The sequence below is a fragment of the Aythya ferina genome (genome assembly GCF_964211825.1).
Source record: "Aythya ferina genome assembly, chromosome: 1".
Taxonomy (NCBI): Eukaryota; Metazoa; Chordata; class Aves; order Anseriformes; family Anatidae; genus Aythya; species Aythya ferina.
This window is the reverse complement of record NC_140296.1, coordinates 178,272,428-178,296,432: the sequence shown is the minus strand read 5'-3', so window position 1 is coordinate 178,296,432 and position 24,005 is coordinate 178,272,428. Positions and strand designations below refer to the sequence as shown.

Sequence of the window (24,005 nt, the reverse complement as noted above, 5' to 3'; positions counted from 1 at the left end):
CTCACTGCTGTGAAGGTGAAAAATATAATATAAAAAATATATACTATTATATATTTGTTATTATACTTAATAAAACATTTTATCTTAAATTCATTGCAAAAAGTGAAAAATGAAGTACAAACTGTAGAAAAGGAAACAAATCTTAGCACTGTAATACAGTACAGGTAAAGAACCACGTACAAAGAAGATCTAGATATATTAACAGCAGATAGGTGGCAATTGCACAAAATGCAGAGATGTAACCTTATTTGCAGAGGGTCTTTAAACATCTGATTGTTGTGAAATACATGAGCGTAACGGCAAAAAGATCATTCTGTATTTATCTTTTTTTCCTACTCCATAAGCATTCACTACTGACTACTTTCAAAAAGAATGTAATGGTTTATATGGATTTTTAATTTGACCAAATATGTTGGTAGGCACAAGTGCAGCAGAAGTCGGCTTAAGGGCTGACATAGTGAAATGGTATATATTTAAATAATCTTTGAGGATGTTCTGTTTCTGTAGATAATCAAACTTCCAATTTGCCAAGTGTTGTTTGCTTACTGCAGTGATGAAGATTGTTATTGACACCTGGTGATGATCACTGTGAAGAGGTTTTGGTTGTCTATATCTATCTAAGAATAATATAATTCAGCCAAGTGTCTGTGTATGAAAATTATAGAATCACAGAATCATTAAGGTTCGAAATGACCTCCAAGATCATCTGGTCCAACCATCCCCCCCTACCACCAATGTCACCTGCTAGACCGTGTCCCTAAGCACCACATCCAACCTTTCCCTGAACACCCTCAGTGACTGTGACGCCACCACCTCCCTGGGCAACCTGTCCCAGTGCCTGACTGCTCTTTCTGAGAAGAAATGTCTCCTCATTTCCAACCTAAACATCCCCTGGCACAACTTGAGTCCATTCCCTCTGGTCCTATCACTAGTTACCTGTGAGAAGAGGCCGACCCCCAGCTCTGGTCATGAGCTAGATTTCACTCCGTTCACCACCACTCTCCGGGCCTGGCCATCCAGCCAGTTTTTAATACAGTAAAGGGTTTACCTGTCCAAGCCATGGGCTGCCAGCTTCGCCAGGAGATGCTGGATGTATGACCATTGGCAACAATCAGAGCAGAGATCTTTAGATGCCAATATTTCTCACAGAGTACAAGCAGTTTTACTGTTGTCATTAAAAAGGCATTTTGCCCATAGGGCTGTCAGTATTGGATATATGGTAACTACTAGATATTTTGCATTTATAATGTATATGCACATACTGTGGGACCCAGAAAGTTAAAAGTAAATTGCCCAATTGTAATATTACTATTAAATGTGATACCAGCATTATTTGCATAACAAAGTTTACCATTTGTCTTTTTTAACAGTTCTGTTGTTCTATAGAGATAATCTATTTTCAGCACATTCATTCTTTTTCTTGATGTGCAAGCTCTTTGTCAATAGGTGCTGTTAATAGTCAAGCATTTGTGTATGTTTACAATGCAGTATTTAATATTACCCAACGTTGTGTATCTATTCTTTCATTGAAAAATTGTCTGGCTCTGACTATTACCTATGAATTTCCACTTAATGAAAACTACTCTCTTTTTTATTTTCCTACCAGTGTGATCATTACAACAGTCTTGTACCTTTCGGATGCCCTTCGTAAAAACTTCTTGAATGAAAACTTTGATTACAAGGTAGAGTAAACTTATCTAATGTAAGATAGATGCAATAACTGCTACATCATCTTGTGGCTTGGTTGTTTGTTATTATATTTAGCTCCAGCATCTAATCACCTACAACATATACGACACCAGTAATTCTAAGTGCTCAGAGATTAAGTTGTTGTTTTGTTGTGTTGTGTTGTGTTTTTATTTTTGTTTGTTTGTTTTTAATCAAGAATGCTGTGTTTTATTTTGTTTTATTTTCTGTGCTTTTTTTGTTTGTTTGTTTGTTTTTCAGACTCTATGGTAGACTTACTCATTTTTTGTATAGCTTTTTTTTTTTTTTATTACAGAACCTATTTTTCTTTATTTCTCTGTTATTTCCCAGTTACCTCAGAAAGGAAGATTAATCAAATTTTTGACTCAATGTAAATCTATCAAAAATATGGCTTTGTGTTTCTCTAATTTCTCTTAGGACCGATTAGCTTGCTGCATACTTAAAATTTAAAAATTTTGACACCATAACAAATATAGTTAAAGATGCATGCCTGTTAGTGAGTACCTCATACAGCGAGGTATAATACCTATGATAAACCATGAATTACAGAATTATGTTTTTAGGATTCAGATGACAAGACTGGGAGTGAGTCCAAAATGACCCATTCCCATGGAAACCGGAACGAATATTCTGTCCAACCCAGAGGCATTAGCCTAATTGCTTCATCATAAAAACTGCAGAATTTTTCTTCTTTGAGAAGACAGAGAGCTCCTGTTGACTTCAGGCAGAGTTGTGGATGCATCTCTGAAAATCCAGACTCCTGTAGGAGAGATTGGAAGGAATGCATATTTATCTACTGGGCATAACTGAAAAGGAGGAAGCCTGTCCTTTACAAAGTTCTGCAACAGGGCCTAAACCTGATGAAAGAACTACCTGCAGACCAGGCATCTATGTTTCCTAAACCTCCTTAGCACTGTTACTATCCTGCAGAACTGCAGTCTGCAATAGGGCTACCCTTACACTTCTTCATTCCTCCTGCCATGGAGCATCTATAATTGAGTAATAAGAAATCATATTTTAATTGACGCTAAATTTATCTTTTAATCTTCTTTGTAGAAATTTCAACACCTGGTTCTAAAAACATATACACAGACATCTGTGTATTTACAATTTTATAACAAAACCTGGGTTCGGTGTTGTCCAGGGAAGCCTGTAACTTTTGTCCAGAGAGACTTGCAAATAAAGTTAGAAAGTAGAACAGGCCAGAAAATGATCATTATCTTATGTAATAGCTTTTTAGGTGTCAGAAAGCTTTTGGTTTAAAGGCAGAACTTAGATGCGGAACTTTTTGTAGTCCTTATTTAAATATACCAAAAACATGTTTCCAAATTTAGAAGGTAAGATTTTCTGGTTTTCTGGTTCAGGGTTGTAAAAAAAAACAAAACACATATATATATCTCCAATTCTGAAACTTTTACATTTAAAAGATGTAGAATATGTAAAATAGATTATTTCTGCTGAACATTTTGGGGCTGTTGAAAGTACACTCGGATGCAAAGAAATCTGGTCAAAAACAGTTTGAGTAATTTATTACCTGAGACTGAAACAAGTGATGTGATTTGCAAATTTGCATGTTGAGTGGTCATAAAATGGTAGTACTGAGAAAATGAAATAACCAAATGCCATATGCTTATTGTAGATATGGGATTCCTACTTTTTTCTTGCTGTCATTTTTATAAACCAGTTATGTCTTCAACTGGAGATGTTCACACCTTCCAAGAAAAAAAAGGTTTTAGAAAAGTAAGTATTGCTGTCAGCTTCTAGAAAACTGTAATAGATCAAACACATCCCAAAATGCAAGAAGTGGGAGGTTGTAGAAAGGCCTACCAAAAGAGCGCAGTAACAATATTTCCACTGGCTTGAATGAGAGTTGGTTCTGTTCCTTTGTATGGGTCACCTGAGCTGATATCAGCCTTCGTAGATGTGCCCAAATTAGTTCAGATACTGGGAGCAAAATAGATGTGTTGTAGCAATGCCAACACTAATTTCTAGTTCATGTGTTAGTTAATTCAGACTCATTCAGGTATTTCTGCCAGGCACTGCACTGTTGTCTGTATGAATTAATTGTATTTCTTTAAGCTAGAGCAAAACTATTTGTTCTCAGGGAACTACAAAAAACAGCTGCTGCTTCACAGCTATATTGCTGATGTATAGCACTTAGAAAGAACCAATACTTTTGACAATATTGCAAATCCACCTGAATGCAGAAATCCAGTTTTAGCTGAGTATAATGGGAAGAGGAAAAAGTTGGAAGAAAGCGTCTCTTTAAAGTATTTTTTTTATGAACAACATATTAGACATTTAATTTAACAGTGTCACACAATTATGTATGAAGTTGATTTTCTTAAATGATTTTTTACTGTTTTGCTTTATTTTTAATGTATTTTAGATATGGTGACATGCGGGTAACGATGGGATGTGAAATCTTCAGCATGTGGCAAAATTTAGGTAAGGAGTTAAACACATTGTCAGAAGCTCAAAAACTGAAAAGCACATATTGTTACTTCAACTATTAAATACAATTACCAGTAACAGAGGAGTTGATGATAATTAAGTCCACATGAAGCCTTGATTCAAGTATAAGAAAACCCTAGTAATTCCCTTCTTTATAGCTAAACCCAGCTTTCTAAGCACTGATACTTCTATTGTGTTGGACCTCTCCCTATTTCTTCAGAGAGAACTAAAAGAAACCTGTCAAAGAAAATTAGAAGAGAAAGTACTGCTCATTTTGGGCAGAGTTATTATGCCTGAAAATATACTTAAGTTCACAATTTTAGTTCTGCTGGCAAACAGTTTATGGAACAGGCATATATCTCAATTCTGAAGCTCTCCTGAGATGCTGGATTTGCATCAAATCTTCCCTTAAGTCCTAGCTGCACTAAAATATAAAGGCATAAACAAATCAGCATTAATGACACGTTGGACAACAAAAGGAAAATATAATGCTTGGTTATAAACTGAGGAACATTTTTATATTTATAAGTAATAACCGTACAAACTGTTTAAAAATATAAGCCTTGGGGAAATTAGATGTTGTTTGGGAAGAGAATCAAAACCGATTATGAGCTTGGGATACCAAGTTTGTCATCTCTATATTTCAATTATTCATTAGTTTAACACATTAAAGGGCTAATTAAAGATGTGAAGGTCATCAGTGGTTACTGAGATCTATCACCTCTCCGTGGCAAGATATGTAGTAGTTATAAAACTGGACTTTCTGATCAGCCTGTACTAGAAAGTTAAATATCCAAAGTTAGAAATATTTGCTTATTAATGTATTTAATATTTGTTGTGTAGCATATTTTACTTATTTACAGTACTCAGTATTGATTGGTGACACTAAGGTATCCGTACTCTAACTTATTTGGGTACACGATGGATGTTTCTAAACTGGTGTATCAGGGATCCACTCCTAGGTCCCATCTCCTTCCTGTATGCATCATTTCCCTCCTCACATTGTTTTCTGCTGAACAGAAGCCTGCTATGCAGGCAAGGAGGGAATCATGATACCATTTAATAGGGTCAAGGACTGTTGTGTACACCATGAAGTTCATCTCATAATGTGTCCAACTAAATCCTGCAGGCAGGGTATTTCATGTAATTGCTGTTATGCTAGTCAGCATTACAAAGTTGTATTGGCAGTACAATTCATCATAAGCTTTGGTCCTTGTATGGTCACCTTGCGTTCATATGGGTATGTATCCCAGAAGGTTTCCAGCAGAGAGGATTGAGGCTTTCCTTTGTCCAAATACCAAACAGAGTGTCAGTCTGGTGTGACTGGCCACTGGAAGATAGGCTGGGATGGAAATGGATTCCTAGCTTGGACAGTCAGCATACTGTGGTTATAATCCTCCTATTCTGAAGATCTCAGAAGTCTTAAGCCTGGAGAAACTCAATGGTCAGTTTTTGCTATATACCATTCCTACCTTTCCTGACAAGACCTTAGTTTTGTAGTTTCTGCTGAGTAGAATGTGATAAGCTAATGGGGAAGGTGTTTTAGCACTGATTTAGAAAAGGAGTTGTTTTGAGAACAGCTGAGTCACATCTTCCTTAGCTGCAGTCAAAACATGTACTTCCATTTCTGTACTCACAAAACTAAAGATAGGTAAAAATCAAAGTACTTAACTCTGATGAGCATGTAATATCAGATAGTTAGGCATTTTGTAAACTCAAGAATGTAGAGCACAGAACACAAACCATTATTGGAAAAGAAAAAAAAAAAGTGAAATGCCCAGAGTGCTTTTTGTCTTTGTTCTCATCCTGGAAGACTAACTTGGGATATGGGTAACCAACTGTCACATTTGAACTCAGTATTGCATAACCAAATCTGATATGATCTGAATTAGTCCGGCCATGTATTCTCCTGTTGTCTGCAGCTTTTCTCTTTGCTTCTTGTGTTTACAAAGTATCCCGTGCTCTGATGGAGGCGAGGTAAATGTCTATAGACATTTAGAGTTCTATTTTTTAATTCTTCAGATAGTATTTGGATTGCTTGATAACTCCTAATTCACATTTAAGTTCATGTTCACTTTCATTTTAGGGGAACACAAGCTTCACTTTATTCCAGCATTGATTGGCCCTTTCCTGGAAGTGACCTTGATCCCTCAGCCAGACCTGAGGAATGTAATGATTCCCATTTTCCATGACATGATGGACTGGGAGCAAAGGCGAAGTGGCAACTTTAAGCAGGTACTGTATGTGAAGCCGTTAATAAAAGAGGGCTGAAATTCAAGCACTTCAGAGAGTGCCAGTCCAATTCATTAGCAGTTGAGGGTGGAGAAGGTGCCCACAGTATCATTATACCCATAGGAGAGGGATTACCAGGGTTTTCCCTTTTGACTGTGTGTAGGGGTAGTAAGATTCTGCAAGGAATGAAATTCTGCTTTCATGTTAGCGATGTAACATGAAGGATAAAATCTATGGCCTGCTGAAGGGAAGAACAAAACTTCAGTTGTCTTTAACAAGGCTGATTTTGTTGTGGGGTTTTTCATTTCTACTTTACAGCAGTAGATAAAATTCAACTAGCTTCCCTTTGGGTTAGTATGAAAAAAAGATCAGATGGTCCTTGAGGAATGTTCTTCTGTAAGGATCCAAGTATTCTTGCAGCTCAAACACCTTCTTAACGGGCTAGGAAGGAACGACCAAGCGTGCCATCTGCTCCCACAGCTCCCACTCACTTCTTTAAGGCTGCCTCAAACTATTTCTCAGTGCTGTCCTTCATGCTTTGTCAAATGAAGGAAATCAGAAGTATTTGAATTGATACCAAGCAATCATAATGCTTAGGGTGGGAGCTGTATCACAAACACAAAACAAACTATTAAGAATGGAGGAGTACCTGTGATGTAAGCAGGTAGCTTTTCACTATCAGTATGTAAGCTTATTGTTAAAATAACCATTCAGATGCTAAGAAGTCTTAAGAATGAGACGGCAAAAATCTGCTTGTTCTGCTTCTCTGTTTTTTTTCTGCTTGGGTTTGAATGTAAGTTCTAACAGATTTATTTTGTAATAAAATATCTTGACAACATCTTGGTTTCTCCCCTAGATTTGTGGTTGCTAATATATTACTGCTAAAAAGGAGCTTTGAAAAATTAGCACACAGTGTAGCCTCATCTCTCTCTTTTTTTGTTATAATTAAAACACTTAAAAATATTCATTGAAGTCATTAGCCACCAAGTATTTTTTTTTTTTTTTTGATAACTAATATGTAAATCCAGCAAATTGAATTTCTAGCCAAGCACACTAGAAAGTAAGCAAGGCTGGGAATGTAAGCCTAAGCCTCTGTTGAACAGTAGAGACATTTTTAAAAAATGTAATCTATAAAGAGTGGGGTACAGGTTAGAAAAGATGAGATTTTTATTGAAGTCTAAGAAAATGGCTTGTGCTTAAGACCCTGCAGTGAGAATTCAGGCAATTTATTTGGGCTGTGTGCTTTTTGTCTGACTCCATAAATAGATAGCTGCCTTAGCAGCAGCAAATGCTACTCAGCCTGTAGTTTTAAAGTCACGTTGCTCAATTTAAATTAGCTCCCTCCCTCCAGGAAAAAAAAAAAAAAAAAGGAGGAAAAAAAAAAAAAAACACCAAAGAAAGAAAACCCCACAAACCCTGGGAATGATAACAGCTTCAAAGAGATGAAATGACTTATCAGATTTACATGAATGACCAGTAATTCTAATTTAGCTAAGTCCCATACATTTAAAAAAATAAGTCCACCTTCATTTTTATGTAATCTAAGTAAAGGGAAAAGAAGCTGTTTACACCACACTTATATGTTGCAGGTGGAAGCAAAATTGATTGACAAACTGGACAGCCTAATGTCGGAAGGTAAAGGTGACGAAACATACCGAGAGCTCTTCAACAGTATGTGAGTAATGTGTTTATCTTACACCAGTTCATTCAATTCGGTTACTTTTATTAGATGCTAATGTCAGTGTAGAGAAGTAATGCTTACAGCAGTTGTGAATCTTTTTTTTTTTTCCTGAAAATCCTAGGAATAAAAACATTTTATAGTATTGTATGGCATCTGTAAAGTCTGGCTCTACTTCTTTACATAGCTATAATTGGGAAAGGCTAAATCTGTTATATCACAGAACATTCTCTGCCTAGATTTAAATTCAGAAAAGCAAGAAATGCTTCATAATTGCATAGAGTGCAGGTAGTGCACAAATGAGACATTTTGAAAAACAAGTATGAGGATTCAACAAAAAGCTGTTTAATAAGTAATTTTCTATCACCAGAAATGTATACTTATCTGTGTAATGTCACTTGTTGATTTCTTGATTGGTGTATACAATTTTATTTTATTCTGATAGGATGATTTCTTATTATTTTCTTCTACAAATTACTTGTTAAACATTTACTATATTTTAATAAGTGAAGTACCACTGAATTCTAATAGCAAAAGCTAGTAAAACTCCTAAGGTCTAAGGTTGCCCATAAGTTATCCCATTGATTGAAGTGAATGATTGTCACAGAGTACAAGTACAAAATAACTAACTGAACTCTGTCTCCTTTGCTGTTCCTTAGAACTCAATTCCACCTAAGTGGAAGATTTCTCTCATTTCTGATGTGTTTAGTAGGAGATGTATTGTTCCTCTTCAAGAATCCAAGCTGCCTGTTCCTTAATGCTGTTAAACACACAATCTTTTTCTGTTTAAGTAGCTTCCTAACCATTCCTTCTTCTTTAAATATAATTTTTACCTCTGTTGTCTTTGCTTAAATAACAACATTCAGAAAAGCAAACATAGGTTTGCTTTAAAGTCTCCAGCATATAATGTCTCTGAATAGCAAACATAATAATGTGCAATTGTATGGAGTTGAAAAAGATAGAACTCCTAGATATTTATCCTTTTCAAAAACAAAATTGGGTAGAGAGATTAGGCGAAGTAATATAGGAATGGATGAATAAAGGTAAACAGCAGTACCACATGCTGAAGCAGAACTTTCTTGCAATTATTCATGATTTTTTTCATAGTCTTGAGTAAAGAGAATAAAAGGTAAGAATGTTTCAATATTTCAGTAACAGTATTCTAACTTCAAAATAAAGTCATTTAGGAAGAATCTCTATAAAATTAAGTGTCATTGCACTTTCTTGCAAAATACATTAGGATGTTTGTCACTGAAAAAGCTTAAAATTCTGTAAAGCATATTAGTTTGAAATATAGTTCTTAATTTCTTTTAAGTTTTTGAGTTGGGTTTAAACTGGGGGAGGTTAAAATATGTTGAAAAATGGTGATAGCTTTTTTTAAGTCTAAATGCTGAAGACATGTAGTAATCTAAATTGTAAAATGTCTCACAGCATCAGTATACTTGTTGTTTCTATTCTGGTATAACTGAATTATAACTAGACTTTTTGGCAAATTTCAGAGTAACAGCTCAAGTTCACTTCCAGCTCAAGAAAACTATTTACCATTAGTTTTTAGTTTGTTTGTTATTGTTTTGTTTTGTTTTTTGTTTTTGTCTCAATTTGATTATAGTCTATACATTACTACCTCTCAACAGGAAAGCTTGGAGAAGATGCTAATCTAAAATGGAGGATGATAGTTTTCCAGGGTATGTGGAGAAAAATCATTTAAAAGCAGACAACTTAGGGAGTGAGCTACCCTGAGATTTTCTGCAAAATTAAACTGTCTTCACACAGTGCAGGAAAGCAGACTTGTTTAGTCTGAAGTTACAGGGATGTGGTATTTACCCAAGGAATGTGAAACTAATGTAGGTCTGAGACCAGCAGTGATTACACAGTCTTTAACCAAAGCAAATGCTGCAATGTTACCTGCCTAGTCTGAAGATTTGGCATGGTTGGATTTGATAGGTACAACTGGGAGCCACAGAGATGCACACACCTCCTCTGGATACACAGTAGTAACTGCAGTGGGTGTGACACATTCCGTTTTTGTCATGCTTTTTGTTTATTTTGTCTGAATCAGAAAATGAATTTAAATCTCTCGACTCCCACGTTAACTGCTGGTGTTTTTTTTTTTTTTCCCCAGAGATAATCACTACATCTTTCCTTTGAATACCTTCTGTTTTCAGGGACAAATTAAAAGCATCTCTGGATGTCTCTAAAATACACTGTGCTTAGAATTTACTGCTTATAATGGAATTATCTTTATCAAATGAAAACACAGTGAAAGTAGCAAGGAGACGGCTGATATTTGTTTTGGATCAGTGTCTTTCCAGGGACTTGAACATGACCACACAGCAATTAGCTCATGATGTCATTTGAAGAACTGCAGAACATTGCAGTGGTGAACATTTTGCTGTCATGAGGAACTAGATGTTGTAATTGCTACCCAGTCTAATTGTGATATAAAAGGTGTCCTGATCTACATTTGCATTGTAAGCCTGAAAAGGAACCCCTGATCTAATTAGCACGGGGTGCCTGCTTCCATTTTATTAAACAGTTGCTGGTTAGAAAATTTCTTTGGAAGCTAAGGGGTATACTTGAGTAGCTCTTTTGTTCTGAATCTCATGGATGCTGACAGTTTGTTACATGTGTAGTTGCACTCCAGTTTGGCCTAACGCAGTTTGGTCATTTCAGGTGTGGAGAGTAGGTGGCCACATTACTGAAGCACAAAGCCTGGGCTGGCAGGCTCCACTGATGTTTGAAGAAACTGCAGCTAGCATTCAAGCTAAGCAGGCACTTAATACCCAACTCTGTCAGTTCCTGGGTGATTTCACTAGCCATAAGGCTGTTGTATGAAAAGTGACGACTGCTCTCTCTCCCGTGCAGTCAGTCTTTCTCAGTCTTCTGAATTTCTTCCCCCAGCTGCATGACTAAATTTAGCACTGCCTGGTCCATTAGACCCCATTTGGACTAAGTGTTTTGGTGTGCCTTGAACATTTTGTGAGGTTTGGGAAGCTCCTCTCTCATCTCTGAACTGCAGCAAAATTTGACTTTGACCTGTCTGACTAAATGAGGGAACCTCTGGTTATAGTGAGATACCTGGAAGATTTTGTACTCCAAAGTGGAGATCTAGACAATTTAAAGCACTGCTACGATTAGGTGCTTCTGAGTCAGTTTTGAGTCAGTTGAGAATAACTCTGTAGCTTAGGCATATAAAATCCACTTCAGTTGGGACTTAACTACATGGTTGAGCTAACCTGAACATGTTTACAAGCCTGGTGTTTTTCCTGGAGAGCTCTGATCCTCCAGGTCCCCACTCCACACCCTTATTCTTAGGAACCCAAGAAAAAAAAAAAATGTTCAAGGGAGCCCAGATGTTAAACAATAGTAGCATCAGTAGGCAGAAACATTTTCATTGTTTCCCTTATTACATAGCCTCTTGGCTATGCTTTGGGACCTATACGTACCAGAAATTGTATGAGGGAAGTAGGCACAACACAGGTTAAGGAAGAGTTTATCCATGTTTATTGGTGTATGTGGGGAAGAGGTTGCATTTGGGAAATAAATAGATCCAACAAAGGGATAAAACAGAAGAGAGGTATTAAAGTGTGAACGTATTTTCAAACACAGTGTGTTGGTGGGGGAAAAAAGCTTAAGCCAGTCATTCATTTCTATTTCTATCTAGGTATTGCCATGAGAAAGCCAAGGGTTCTCTCTGAGTAGCTGTGTTGTTCTGAATGGTAGTTCTGGGCAGAGTGGTGAAAGATGGTGAGGTGGAGAGGGGGAGGCATGCATCAGAAGGCAAGGCATAAAATTATTTGCTGACAACACTGATATCAGTTTGAAAAAGTACTTTGAATGCATCTACACCACCCATTTGTAGAAATTATATATTTATAACAAATATGCCAATAGAGTTATAAAGAACATGTGTAAATTAATACAGATTAAACCCATCTGTTTTAAAAGAGAACTCAGACTTCTGCAGTTTTTCTGCAGGAACTGTAGGTAACTACTTTGTTGAATTTAGGTTGAAATGTTCCTGTTTAACAAAAGGTTGAAAGGCAATAGAAAGGAAAAATCAGTGCAGTAATCAGTGCTTAATAATGTAACAGGCTCTACTCTTACTTCTTGCTAGACACAAAAATTTGTATTGAAAGGAAACATCAGGGGTTTAAAAGCAAATTAAGTTAGCTGATGCATTCTCTACGGAAAGCAGAGACGCTGGATTAGTGCTTCAGCCTCTTCTGTAGGGGACGGCTTTGTCATCCGTCTCTCCCAGCAGCGACTGGGAGCCAGTCTTTGAATGTGAAAGACATCTGATTGCCTCCTAAAAAGAAGTGGTGAGTCTAAGATCGATATAAGGGTGCAGAATGAAGATCAATGTTTCCTCCTTGCTTCCAGCACTGTAGAGCTTCATTTAGGTCAGATTAGCTTGGAGAATTACATCGGCAACGTCCCTGTATGTAAGGAGCTGAACAGAGCTGGAGTGCACAGCTAGTGCAGTTGGCATGTAGGAGTTGCTGGGCGCTGGTATGTGTTCGGTGAAATTTGGACGTAGGAGTTTTATGGGACTGAACATGCTCAGTATAGATGAAGGTCAGTGGAGCTGACAGCTTGCCCACTGCAGACAGAAGGTTCGGAGATGCTATTAGCAGCTCTCTAAAAACCTTCGAGTGTATAGATGTGGCAATTTTCAGACTTCTAAGAAAACCATACCCGAGTGCATTTTCAGGGAGACTGCCAAGATGTGTCCTTGGGCGTGTCATCCATCTGAGGTTCTGCACCAAAGCATACAAGTAACAGAACTCTGTAGATAAATATTTCCATGTTCATTTTCAGACAGAGAGGAAATGTTGGAAATTCATACTCAAATTATTATATTTGATAAACGTAAGTAGTGAAAATTGGAGGCCTGTAACAGAAAGATATTAAGTATAATTTTACTGACAGCTCCACTTATAACACAGTTTTAAAATCTTTTTGCTTCAATCTGTAATTTGTATTTACATAAAAATTCAGCACAACACAGTTCTTAATAAAGAATCTTACAGCAATTTAAGTTAATGGAATTTTACATGTACATGATAGTATGTTCTCCAAAGGAAATATTAAGTGAAGTGGAGAGGAATCATCTTATTAGCATCCCTTCCCCATTCTTAAATTTAATGTGTGCCAAAATGTTTGAGAACTGAAGGGGAAAAATCTTTGTTAAAAAAGCTGAGGTCCCATTCAGAAAGTTCACGGAGTTGGTAAATATTATTTTGTAGATATGTCTTCAAACTCCCCATTTTATGAAGTATCAGCATGAAATTAATATATAAATTTTATGTAAAAGCTTTGTTAAGTCTTTGGGATATTAATATATTCTGAAAATTAGGTATTTGATATATTTTAACCTGATGCAGCTAATATAAAAATCGTTTGTTTTGTCAATGCTTCCTGGACTAGAATTCCACTTTTTGGTCCTTATCCTAGGTAAGACATTGTTTGCAAATTGTGCTTCTTGGGAGGGTGTTTGTAAAGGAAAAATCTAACTATCAAAGATGTTGCTAAGGTATTAAGGTACTGGTAAAAGCAGAATGGTTGTCATAGTGACAGTTAAAAATAAGCGAAATTGTTCTGGCTTCTTTTTTTTTTCAGTCTGCTGAAGAAAATTGAGCGGGAAACATGGAGAGAAAGTGGTGTTTCGTTAATCGCTACAGTGACTCGCCTCATGGAAAGGTTACTGGACTACAGGTGGGTGATTATCAATTTATCAGTAGGGTTGTCATCTTCAAAATATTAGGCGAAAAACTTGGTCATCTTGCACAAATGGTGACTGCACATGGATGCATCATCTGTACATGCTCAGGATCTCTGGCAGCAGCTGCTTAGTCAATCCACAAATGACACAAGCTGGCTGAAAACCAACCCAAGTACCTATCCCTCCAGTGGGATGAAAATGCAGTGACTTGCACCAGTTTCCTATCCAGAATATAGAAACTTTCAGCAGTAGGTTAGTGACTCAAGTCTACCTGAAGTCACCAAGCTTATTAATCACTTGACAGCTGTCTTACAAAATATGTAAAATTATTATCACAATGTCAATCATGCCTAGTTGTAGTGTCAGCTGGCACAGTAAGTATGTACACAAAGATATGATCTCTGATTGAGGAGCTTGCATCTGAATGTACTGCACAAAAAAAGGATAGGGAAGGAAGAGACATATCCTCCTTTGTAGATGTGGCAGACTACAAGTGATTTTCTCAGTCATTTGTGAAGTCTTTGTAAAAACTTAAGATTCAGTTTAGTCCTCTTCATTGACATCAATTGTAGCACTTTCTAGAGCTTAAGAGTTTGTATTTTCCCCAGTTCCACAGGGAACCACTGTTGAGACCTGGAACTCCATTTGCTATCCTCACTGATAGTTTGAAGAGAAAGCTACTCTGTCAACAAAAAAATGAGCTCTTTTTATCTTGAAATGCTTGCTATTCCTCCTCAGGGATCAGTTGGATTACAACCTCCAGGGCTGTTAATCCAACATCTTTCAGAACAAATGTGCATGCTAGTGGTTATAAGAGCATTTGAGACAATTGTGTAGCTCATGTGTACAAGAACGTTTTAAATTTATGTAAAATTTCTTTTAGTGACTGCATGGTCATGCCTGCCTGTTATTTTTTGCACCAGTGTGGTTGTACTAACACTATGTTTCCCTGTTGGCTAATCAAAATCTCTTAAAATGGTTCCCTTTTGGTTCCAACTTTTTTTTGACTTGGGAATCAGATCCATTGCTTCACCAACACATAAATGATGCTGATTATAGAGTGCTACCGAGGAAAATTTGGTGGACCTCATAGCATTTACAGAGTTCAATGTCATTCTGCTTTTTCACAAAGCAACTAATGTCAGAAGTCTATGACCACTTTAGGTTTACACTGTCTCTGAAGAAAGCAGACTGATCTCCTCACTCACATCACCCTCTTCCTCGTGCCAACACAAGTGTTTGTGCTGCACTGTGGTGATCTGACTGAGATGGGCTAAAAGTAACACAGCAGAAGATGCTGCCAGATTTGCTTCATGAGGCTTCTGTAGGCCACAGTGCAGGACTGGGAACGAGTGCCTGAGAGCCAGAGGTGAACAGCATTGTCTTGCTGGCTTCTGCTGCCACAGTTTGAGCACAAGGTGTGAAGAAATCAAATGAATCTACAGTAGTCATGTGGCGAATGACAGATGTGCTTCACGTTAAGAGGAGAAAAAACTTCATTCCTTTTGAATTTTATTGCTTTCTGTTTCAGAGACTGCATGAAAATGGGAGAAGTGGATGGCAAAAAGATTGGCTGCACTGTTAGCCTTTTGGTTTGTATAATACTTTATCTCATCCTTTTTGATTCTAATTGAGCATTTTCTGGTATATATCCACATATTTGAATGGGAGATGGCCTGCTTCTCAATTCATTTTTAGTTGACAGAAATACTGTGTTTAGTATTGCTAATATTTTTTTCAGAATGAAATTGATACAGTAGTTTTCTCTGGTATTGTATAGTTGAGTTCTGAGGGATTCCTTGTACTGCTTTATTCAATTCTCTCCCTACTAGATAAATTCAGTCTCTCCCTGCTAGATAAATTTCACCAGAGTATTTTGCAAATATAATTGGTCTCCCAAGTTCATAGAAACAAACAAACCTTTCCTCCTTCCCAAAACCCAACAGAACTGACATGATTTCTCTAGTTTCCTTTCTTCCTCAATAGCCTGTTCAGGTTGTTTCTAGTGGATATAGCCCTTATAAGGGATATCCCTTATATCTTATGTAAGGGATATCTTCTGAAGACTGCAGGTTCTTCCCAATAGAAGAGTCAGAAATGCTGCTCCAGAGCTCCTCGTGTCATCAACCATCAATGCAAATCCATAGTATGAAAAATATTTCATTTATGTATAGAGGGTATGTTTTGCTTCTAGGCCAATTTCTACTGACAAGTTTGTTGATTTCTGTTAACCTTGGAAAGTTTCCATTCTCATGGTGATTGTTTTGGAAAGCTTTATTTTTAGCCATGGGGAGGAAAAAAAAAAAAAAAAGAATAAGCTGACTTGTAATTCTGCATTTTTGACGTCAGTGAAACAATTTGGTATCACTCCTAAGTAGCAGTTATACATAAGAGAATAAAGGATTTCTTCAGCATGGATATAGTGCTCTCCGAATAGGGACGATGTTTACTACACAGCCATAGAGCAGCTGTCTTTCTGTCAGAATCTCTGGCATGACTTGAATTCTTTAAAGCACCTGGATTATTTTCGTTCTATCACTAAGGAGTTTTTAAATTATTATTAGTAAATCATTCATTCAAGATTTTCACAAAAAGAAAATCGAAGCATTTAAGAACCTCAAAACATCATAAAGCTTTTTAATGTGATTTTCCATGACTTGTATAGGCTAAGGCAGATTTTCTACCCTAATAAAATTCAGACAAATGTTGTTACTATTTGCCTATCAGAGAATAACTAATGTTAAATTTTGAAAAGGGAACTTTCATTACAAAAGCAGCACACCACTTAAGACATTTAGTTGTCCATATGATGGATGAACTGCTTGTCATCTCCAAAAGACGTTTCATGCAAAGTGTAATTAGATGGATGTATAAAATAAAAGGCTAGAGGAGGAAGTAACACTTCGTTTTTCATCAGCACTTTGAAGGTATTCAGACTTCCAAAGATAAGAGGACTGGTTGGCATGAAAAGAGAATATTTATGTTGTTTTGCTGTAGAGGTATGTGCTCTTCTGGGAAATAGAATTGTCCAAGTCAACCAAGTTATCAAACTCACTGGAATTATGCTGCACCATGAAATATGCTGAAGGGTTCTGTATAAATATCAGTAACTTAGATGAAAGGAAAAGGTAGGATTTTTTTTTCCTGTTCTCCTCACTCTAGATCATCAGGGTTGGGTTTCACATTAGTAATGTCTGTTCAGAATAGCTGGTGTAAGAGGGGTCTAGTGGAGTTGGTTATATGTAAAAATCACCTAATTTCACATTTGAAAATTGAACTTCTGATGAAAGAATTCAGCACAGAACCATACAAAAGCACTGAAAGAATATAGAGTAACTTTTGGTAGCATTCTGAATTTTCTCAGGCATCCTTGGTCTTCATTGTTGTTTAACATTAAATTCATATTTCAGATCCTATTCATTTAGAATTAAATATTATTAGAAAAGGGAGATTTTTCCTGTGATGCTCTACACTGGCCTATGACATGATGTCATTTAAGTAGAACATGTTCATGCTGCCTGTTTGAATGCTGTTTTCAAGATGTTTTTTCTTAGGAAAAAAAAAAAGTCTGTCATAATTAAGGAAGTCTACTTTTTACTTCATGTCCATTTTCAAAAACCTTATCTATTATGTTTTCTGTCTTGAAATAGTTTGTTGATAAAAAATAAAAATAAAAACCACCTTTGTCACTATATTGGCATGACACATCTCCTGAGCTGTGACTGGGTTGTCTTGCTGTTGTCTGCTTTACAGACCAATAGGACTATGTCAGGGCTGAGCTTCAGAAAACCAGTTGATATGTATAGTTTAGACTTGTGACAAGTACTGGAGCCTTTAGTGCACAGGGGTAAGAGCCAGCAGGTTCAGTACTGTAGTTCAGTGCTGTATTTTTTCTTTAGACCTTATTGCATGCTCTTGTGTGTTACTGACTCTGCTTTTTTCAGACAGGTAAGCATGAACATTTACGTAGATATTTTTCATTTTCTCTTCTAAGAAAAGCATCTGTTCCTGGTCTACACACTGTGGAAGGAAAAGAGAAGTCTTTGGATTATAAAGTCATATGGTAGCCTAAAAGGGGGCATATCATTACAGAGCTAGTTATGACTAGCCATTTTCTCAAGCCAGTTAAAAAATACTTTATAGTATTTTTGTTATGATACTCTCATAATGATCCTCCTACTTTTCTCTTTGATAATATCTCAACCTAAGAAAATGTCACACAGTAAGAATACTTGCCAATAAGGGAAGCATTTTGGCTACTTGCTTAGAATTCAAATAGTAGGAGACTTGAATAATAGAACACAAATTGTTAATTGCTAAGGAGAACCAGTGCAAGATTCTCGTATCCTATAAATTTTTGTTAACCAAAGCAGGTTATCCTGCACCGTAAGTGTAGCTACCAGAGAAACTGTAGCTGCATGCCCCTTAGTGAGTATGGCAACACTTGTGGACAGTGCTGTAGAGTTGTCCTCCTCTCCCTCTAACATTATGTTGCTTCCCATATTTTATCCAACAACAAATAGCAGTTATACATCCAGAAATCTCTAGCCAGAAGTCTGGTAGAAATTTTGTCCTGAATATTACTTTAGAGTGCAACTTTTTATATTTCAATCATGTAGTACAATATTTACGCATCAGGGCTGAAGAAATCACGTTTTTCATTTGGGATTATGCTGTTTCCAGTATTGAACAGTTCTTTGTAGTGTTACCAAAGTCCTCCTGGTATTTTGCTATGACAGAATGAAGAGTAGAAATATCAAGCAGTAGATATTTTGTTAAAATATGAATACTAAAGTTAAGAGTGCTGTCAGCATTTTAAAATCAACAAAGAGCTTTCAGCAAGATGCTAAATGGTTAAATGTTACAGCTTAAGAAGCACCAGCTTTCAGTTTTGTCAGGTTCTAAGATAATTTAAAAAAATCAAGAGCATGTTGACTGGTCTATTGATAATTTAATGGAAATGTCCATTGTATTGCTGAAGTTCTGTGTAATGCCTTTGTACATGTGAAACTTTTAAATATAAGATGTACTTCTATAGCATTATGTTCAGTATCTTTTGTTTGTAATTAATGTATTTATTACCTGCTGGATTTCATTACTAAATTAATTTTATTGCAGAATTTTTACAAGACAGAACTGAACAAAGAAGAGATGTATATTCGCTACATTCATAAGCTCTATGACCTACATCTGAAAGCACAAAACTTCACAGGTAACAGAGTACAAACTGGAAAAGGTATTTAGGACTAGACTGTGATTTGCAGCCTTTTGTAAACCTACAAACTGTATCTGCAGTGCAGATCATACAGGCCCAGGCAACAGCTGGGTTCAGCTGTTCCTGCTCAATTTCTTTTTTTTTCTTTTCTCAATTTTCTTGCTCAATTTCTCTCTCTCTCCCCCCCAAAAAGGCTTTTTTTCAGCTCTGCAACTCTGCTACTTGCTGAGCGGTATTGAAATAACTACTCCTGATACACACTATCAATAAATGTTATGATGGATCATTCTTCACCCAAGAGGGGTGAAGTTTAGAGGAAGCTTTTGTGAAGTGGCTTGGTAGTATCTGAGCCACTTTCCTACCCCAACTCTCTCCCCTAGATGTTGCTGGTTAGCTCTTTGGTGCAGTGTGTTTGTACACAGCTTTGTCTTGGAGTCTAAACTTTTAGGTTAAAAAAAGAAAAAGGAAGAGCCATATAACTTCCTTGTGGTGAAACAGTGATGTCTTTTTGAATCTTTGCATACCACATTTGCAGTACTATTGTCCAGTATTTCTCAGTGCCAATTTAGCAGCAGGGCAGGCCATTACCATTTAAATGAAGAAATAAAAGGATAATGTGCACGGTTGTTGTTTATACTGCAAAAGGGGTACTTCATTTGGGTGACTGCATGCTATCAAGGATAGCTGGAGTGGATAAAATCAGTGTCTCTTTAAACTAAATAGTCTTTGCCAAAATGTTCAACTGACCTTATAGTACCTCTATCCATTCCCCAGTGATTGCAATTGCAACAGTGTTTGTTCAGAATCTCTGCAGATTTTTTTTTCATTCTTAAAAGTAGATTAGTTGGCTGGTGGGGGCACTAGTAAACAGGCTACAGGTACCTACTGCCACCATGGATTTCCTTATGCTTTTCTAAAATCCACAGGAAAGATCCTCAGCTTGGAATTTCTACCATCCCTTTGCAGTTCATGGGTTTAAAATCTAAACTAAATAGCAGGGTGTATTAACGAGAGGATTTTCATTTCCTCATGTGACCTGGCAGTAAGAATTTTTTTTATCAAGCAGTGTCTTTGTCCAAACTGGCTTTTCTGACAAACTATTAATTTCCTGATTTTACATAACAGATGTTAGTAACACTTCAAGCAATGCTGAATTCCCTTTGCACATTGGCTGCTAACCTGTGTCCAGTTTGCCTTCAGCATTTATTTTATTATTGTTTTGCCATCCATTCCTATCTGAAATTGCTCACAGTGTAACTCCAGGACTTTGTTATATTTCCTGTGTATCTATTATTAACACGTGTGATTTTAGCATTCTTTGCCATAGTAGATTCCATGACTAAGATTTTTCTTCTGAGGGAAACTTAAGGAAGGATTGGCTCACACCCATGGCATAGGGGAAGGGACAGTCTTTCCGCTAGAAAACAGATTTATGTAATCCATTGCCTTATCCTTGCCTTATCAATCTGCAACAACACACAAACATTTTGTAAATTGTCTGAATTCAAGTACATGGGAATAGGAAAAGAATTATTCCAGTTTGACAGCATTACTACAGGTACCATTAGTTTGGTACTGCATAGTTTTCTCACCATTTCTTCATCTAGGGATGAAGCCAGCTTGCCCTTAAAATAATTCTTCTCTTCTTTTGCAGTATAATTTATGGGACTGTTTCTAATAATTCTCTGTGAAAAAAGTCCCCCCCTTTTTTTTCCTAATAATAAAAGATCTCCCTGTAAATCTCTCTTTACCAAGCACTCAGTTACAGCTATAAATTTAACTCTGTCGAGGCTGAAGCACATAAATGAGCTGGATCCATGTGTGTCCCTTCAGTCACCTGACAAGTGTAATGAGATGGTCTTTGTTAACATCCATCTTAGAAATGTTTAGTTTTTTTGAATCTTTCTTGTATAAATTGAATTTCCCACAATGCATATCAACCCTGTTTCTCTCTTCTTACTGTTTTGGGGCACAGCCAATAGTTACAGACTTCTTCTGCACCGAATCAGTACCAATTTGTTATACTGGCCTCTGCCACAGATAGGATGCTGGGTAGAGGGACCCTTCAGACCTTTTGTCCAGTATAGTCATTCCAATTTTAGATACCTTCTATATACATTTATGATAACTTCATACAAACAAACAACAGAAAATACTGGTATGGCTGAGAAAAATCTAAGGACTTACATGACAAGTTAGAAAGAAAGGATCATAGTGAGATATACTGACTTCTGTTTGCGATCTGCTATTTTGCTTTCTTTGAATTTTGAATACTTTATTATCAACTTTATGGATTTTTTTTAATTGTTATGTAAACATGCAGCATATTTTGACTACCAAATTGTAGCTTGAAACAACTAGGATAAAAGTACGTTACTGGTCTAGCAATCTGAAAGCAGTGCGATACCAAAATCGAGACTGTCTGTGCAAGTTCAGCTGGTCCCCCCTGTGTATGCAATACAGCATCATTTTGCACCATACTTAGCATTTTACAACATTTGGATTCAAAGCCATAACATCTGCTGCAGTGATGTTTTTTCATCCAGGGTTTTTAAAGTTGGACATCTAAGAGGAACACTACTGTTAGAAAACAATCTCTGTATAGTTTGGTTGAAATTTTTCAGGAACTTACATGGCAGAGTCAGAAGCAGAATATAATTGTCTGGGGCAAGTTTGCCTACCCAACATATAAAACCTGCAATAAAAAAAAAAAAGCCTGTCAACAACTTTTTCCTGCAGCACAGAATGTCTTCAGAACATGGCCCATCTTTGTACAGAATAATGCAAAATAGTCCTCTGGCTGGAAAGTAGATTGAATGCTAATTCAGAAAACAATAATGCATATACATAGTTAGCCAAATTGAATTGTCATAACCAGTATTAATTCTGGCATTTTGTACTTGGCCAAAGTATGACTGCACTGGGGAGTTTCTCTTAGTGTTTGTTTCATTGTACTGTTTCTGAGGAATTCCTTAAAGCAAGGTTAAAAAAAAAAAAAAAAAAAAAGAAGTAATGTTTTTACCTGATAACATGATCTACTAAACATGATCTAAAGATTATTTCACAGTTCTCTGATACTGGAGAGCAATGATAAGTTTGATTCATACAAAACTGAAAAAAAAAAAAGGGGGGAGGGGAAATTTTGTGTGCATTTCTTTTTTTCCTATGGCAGAGTGTTAAGGCTCAGCTCTGAGGAATTTATTTCAATTATAGAAAGAGGGAAGACTACTAAGAAAACTTCTTTCTCCATTTCCCTCTCAACCCTGACCTCTTTTGGACTGTATCCATAGCCCTATCTATCTTCTTTCCTCTTTCTTGATGTTCCTCATCCTCCAGCCTGAGTTCTCTTGTTCAGACAGCAGAACCATTGAGAGCTTCTCCTTAGCAGACGGAAAGTCTAAGGCTAAGCAGGAAATTGTTTCTTAATTTCCCTGTTTCCTTTATATTGTCAGATTCAGTAAAACTGTCCCAGAGACTCCACTTTACTTAGTGTTTGAAAATTGTCAGTTGAAATTTTTATAGCTGTGGATAGTAGCCATCCAAAACTACCACTACAATTGGTTTCTTACTTGAAATAAAATGGTTATCCATTAAAAAGATGCATCTCAGTAAGAGTATTCACATTTCTGTTTACTTTCTCTGTCTGTTTTATTTGTCTGGTGCTCACATGTCCTGTGGTGTAATTTGTCTTCCAGAGGCTGCCTACACGCTCTTGCTGTACGATGAGCTGTTGGAGTGGTCTGATCGGCCACTGAGAGAATTTCTCAACTACCCCATGCAAACAGAGTGGCAACGTAAAGAATATCTTCATCTGACCATCATACAAAACTTTGATAGGGGAAAGGTAAAATAGACCTATTGTACTTAATGGATCTGGAAAAGATAGTTAATTCACTTTATGGCATTACTTCCAGTGCTGCTGCCTTTTCTCATATACAGGGGAAGTATTTGTTATTGCCTGATTAAGCAGTTACTTAGCGACACAGTAGGTTCCTTCTAATCCTGTGTTTGTATCCTAGAAATCTCCCACACTTAAATGTGAGCATAATTTGCACTTGTGTAGCAGTTCTCTTTGTGTCAAAGCACTTTATAAAAGATGGTATAATTTCTCCCCATTTTGAAGGTGATGAAAACAAGCCATATAATGAAGGAAGCTTATGCAATTCACTCAGTGACCAAGTGAGGAATAACATTCAGGGGTCTGGATTATAAGGACTATGCTTGCACCTACTAAATCATGTTATATTTTATAGAATAGCAATTGCAGAATCTTTAAAAGGGAATTTGGGAGTAGGGAAGTCACAGTTCATTGTTATCTCTGAGAAATCTTATGAATTAAGCAAGAATGATTATCCTGTAATCTAATATTTTATATATCCTTTGTGTGATGATTTGTCTCAGTGATAAACTGGCAATTCATTGCAATTTGGCATAGCTAGTATAATATCCAGGTAAGCATTGTAAATGTAATCAAACCTATGCTAATTAGATTTTTTTTCAGAAAATTCAGTAATCAGTTTGCAGTTTAAATTATAAGCTACAATGAATTATTTTCCAGACTACAAAAATTAATTAGGGTATGTTAAGAAAAACACACTTTTAAAATGTGAAAATCTTACTCTGTTGCATCATATCTCAAAAGAGACAGGGATCACTCTTACAGTGACCTATATCTTGTGCAGCGATTGCTCCCTAAAACTCATAAATTAAGTAAGTCTCTAAATAGATCCTTCAAAGAATTCCTCGCTATTACTCAGCAGTTATCTGTATGTCTAATGAACACTATGTTAAATTAGATTCAGTTACTTGAAGTCTGACTTAGTGTAGAAAGAACGGGCTTTGCTAATAACTCATGAATCAAACAGTTGCTGTGAAATTACTGAATGTCTTGTACTTGCTTGCAGTGTTGGGAAAATGGCATTATCTTATGCAGAAAAATTGCTGAACAGTATGAGAGCTACTATGACTACAGAAACCTCAGCAAGATGAGGGTA

At 36.5% G+C, this 24,005-nt stretch overlaps 1 protein-coding gene across 5 annotated transcripts in view; it reads left to right on the top strand.

Moving 5' to 3' along the window:
- DOCK4 (dedicator of cytokinesis 4) overlaps positions 1-24,005 on the top strand; it is a 250,160-nt gene that overhangs the window by 196,677 nt on the left and 29,478 nt on the right. For 3 of the 5 annotated variants that reach the window (XM_084534619.1, XM_084534617.1, XM_084534615.1), the window contains exons 28-38: positions 1,607-1,682; positions 3,347-3,447; positions 4,097-4,155; positions 6,248-6,396; positions 7,983-8,068; positions 13,502-13,528; positions 13,694-13,789; positions 15,328-15,388; positions 18,915-19,008; positions 22,707-22,855; positions 23,916-24,002. In XM_084534619.1, the coding sequence (XP_084390745.1) occupies positions 1,607-1,682; positions 3,347-3,447; positions 4,097-4,155; positions 6,248-6,396; positions 7,983-8,068; positions 13,502-13,528; positions 13,694-13,789; positions 15,328-15,388; positions 18,915-19,008; positions 22,707-22,855; positions 23,916-24,002 (985 nt within the window). The remainder of the gene's footprint in view (positions 1-1,606; positions 1,683-3,346; positions 3,448-4,096; positions 4,156-6,247; positions 6,397-7,982; positions 8,069-13,501; positions 13,529-13,693; positions 13,790-15,327; positions 15,389-18,914; positions 19,009-22,706; positions 22,856-23,915; positions 24,003-24,005) is intronic. The other 2 variants (XM_084534618.1, XM_084534616.1) reach the window with 1 other exon arrangement.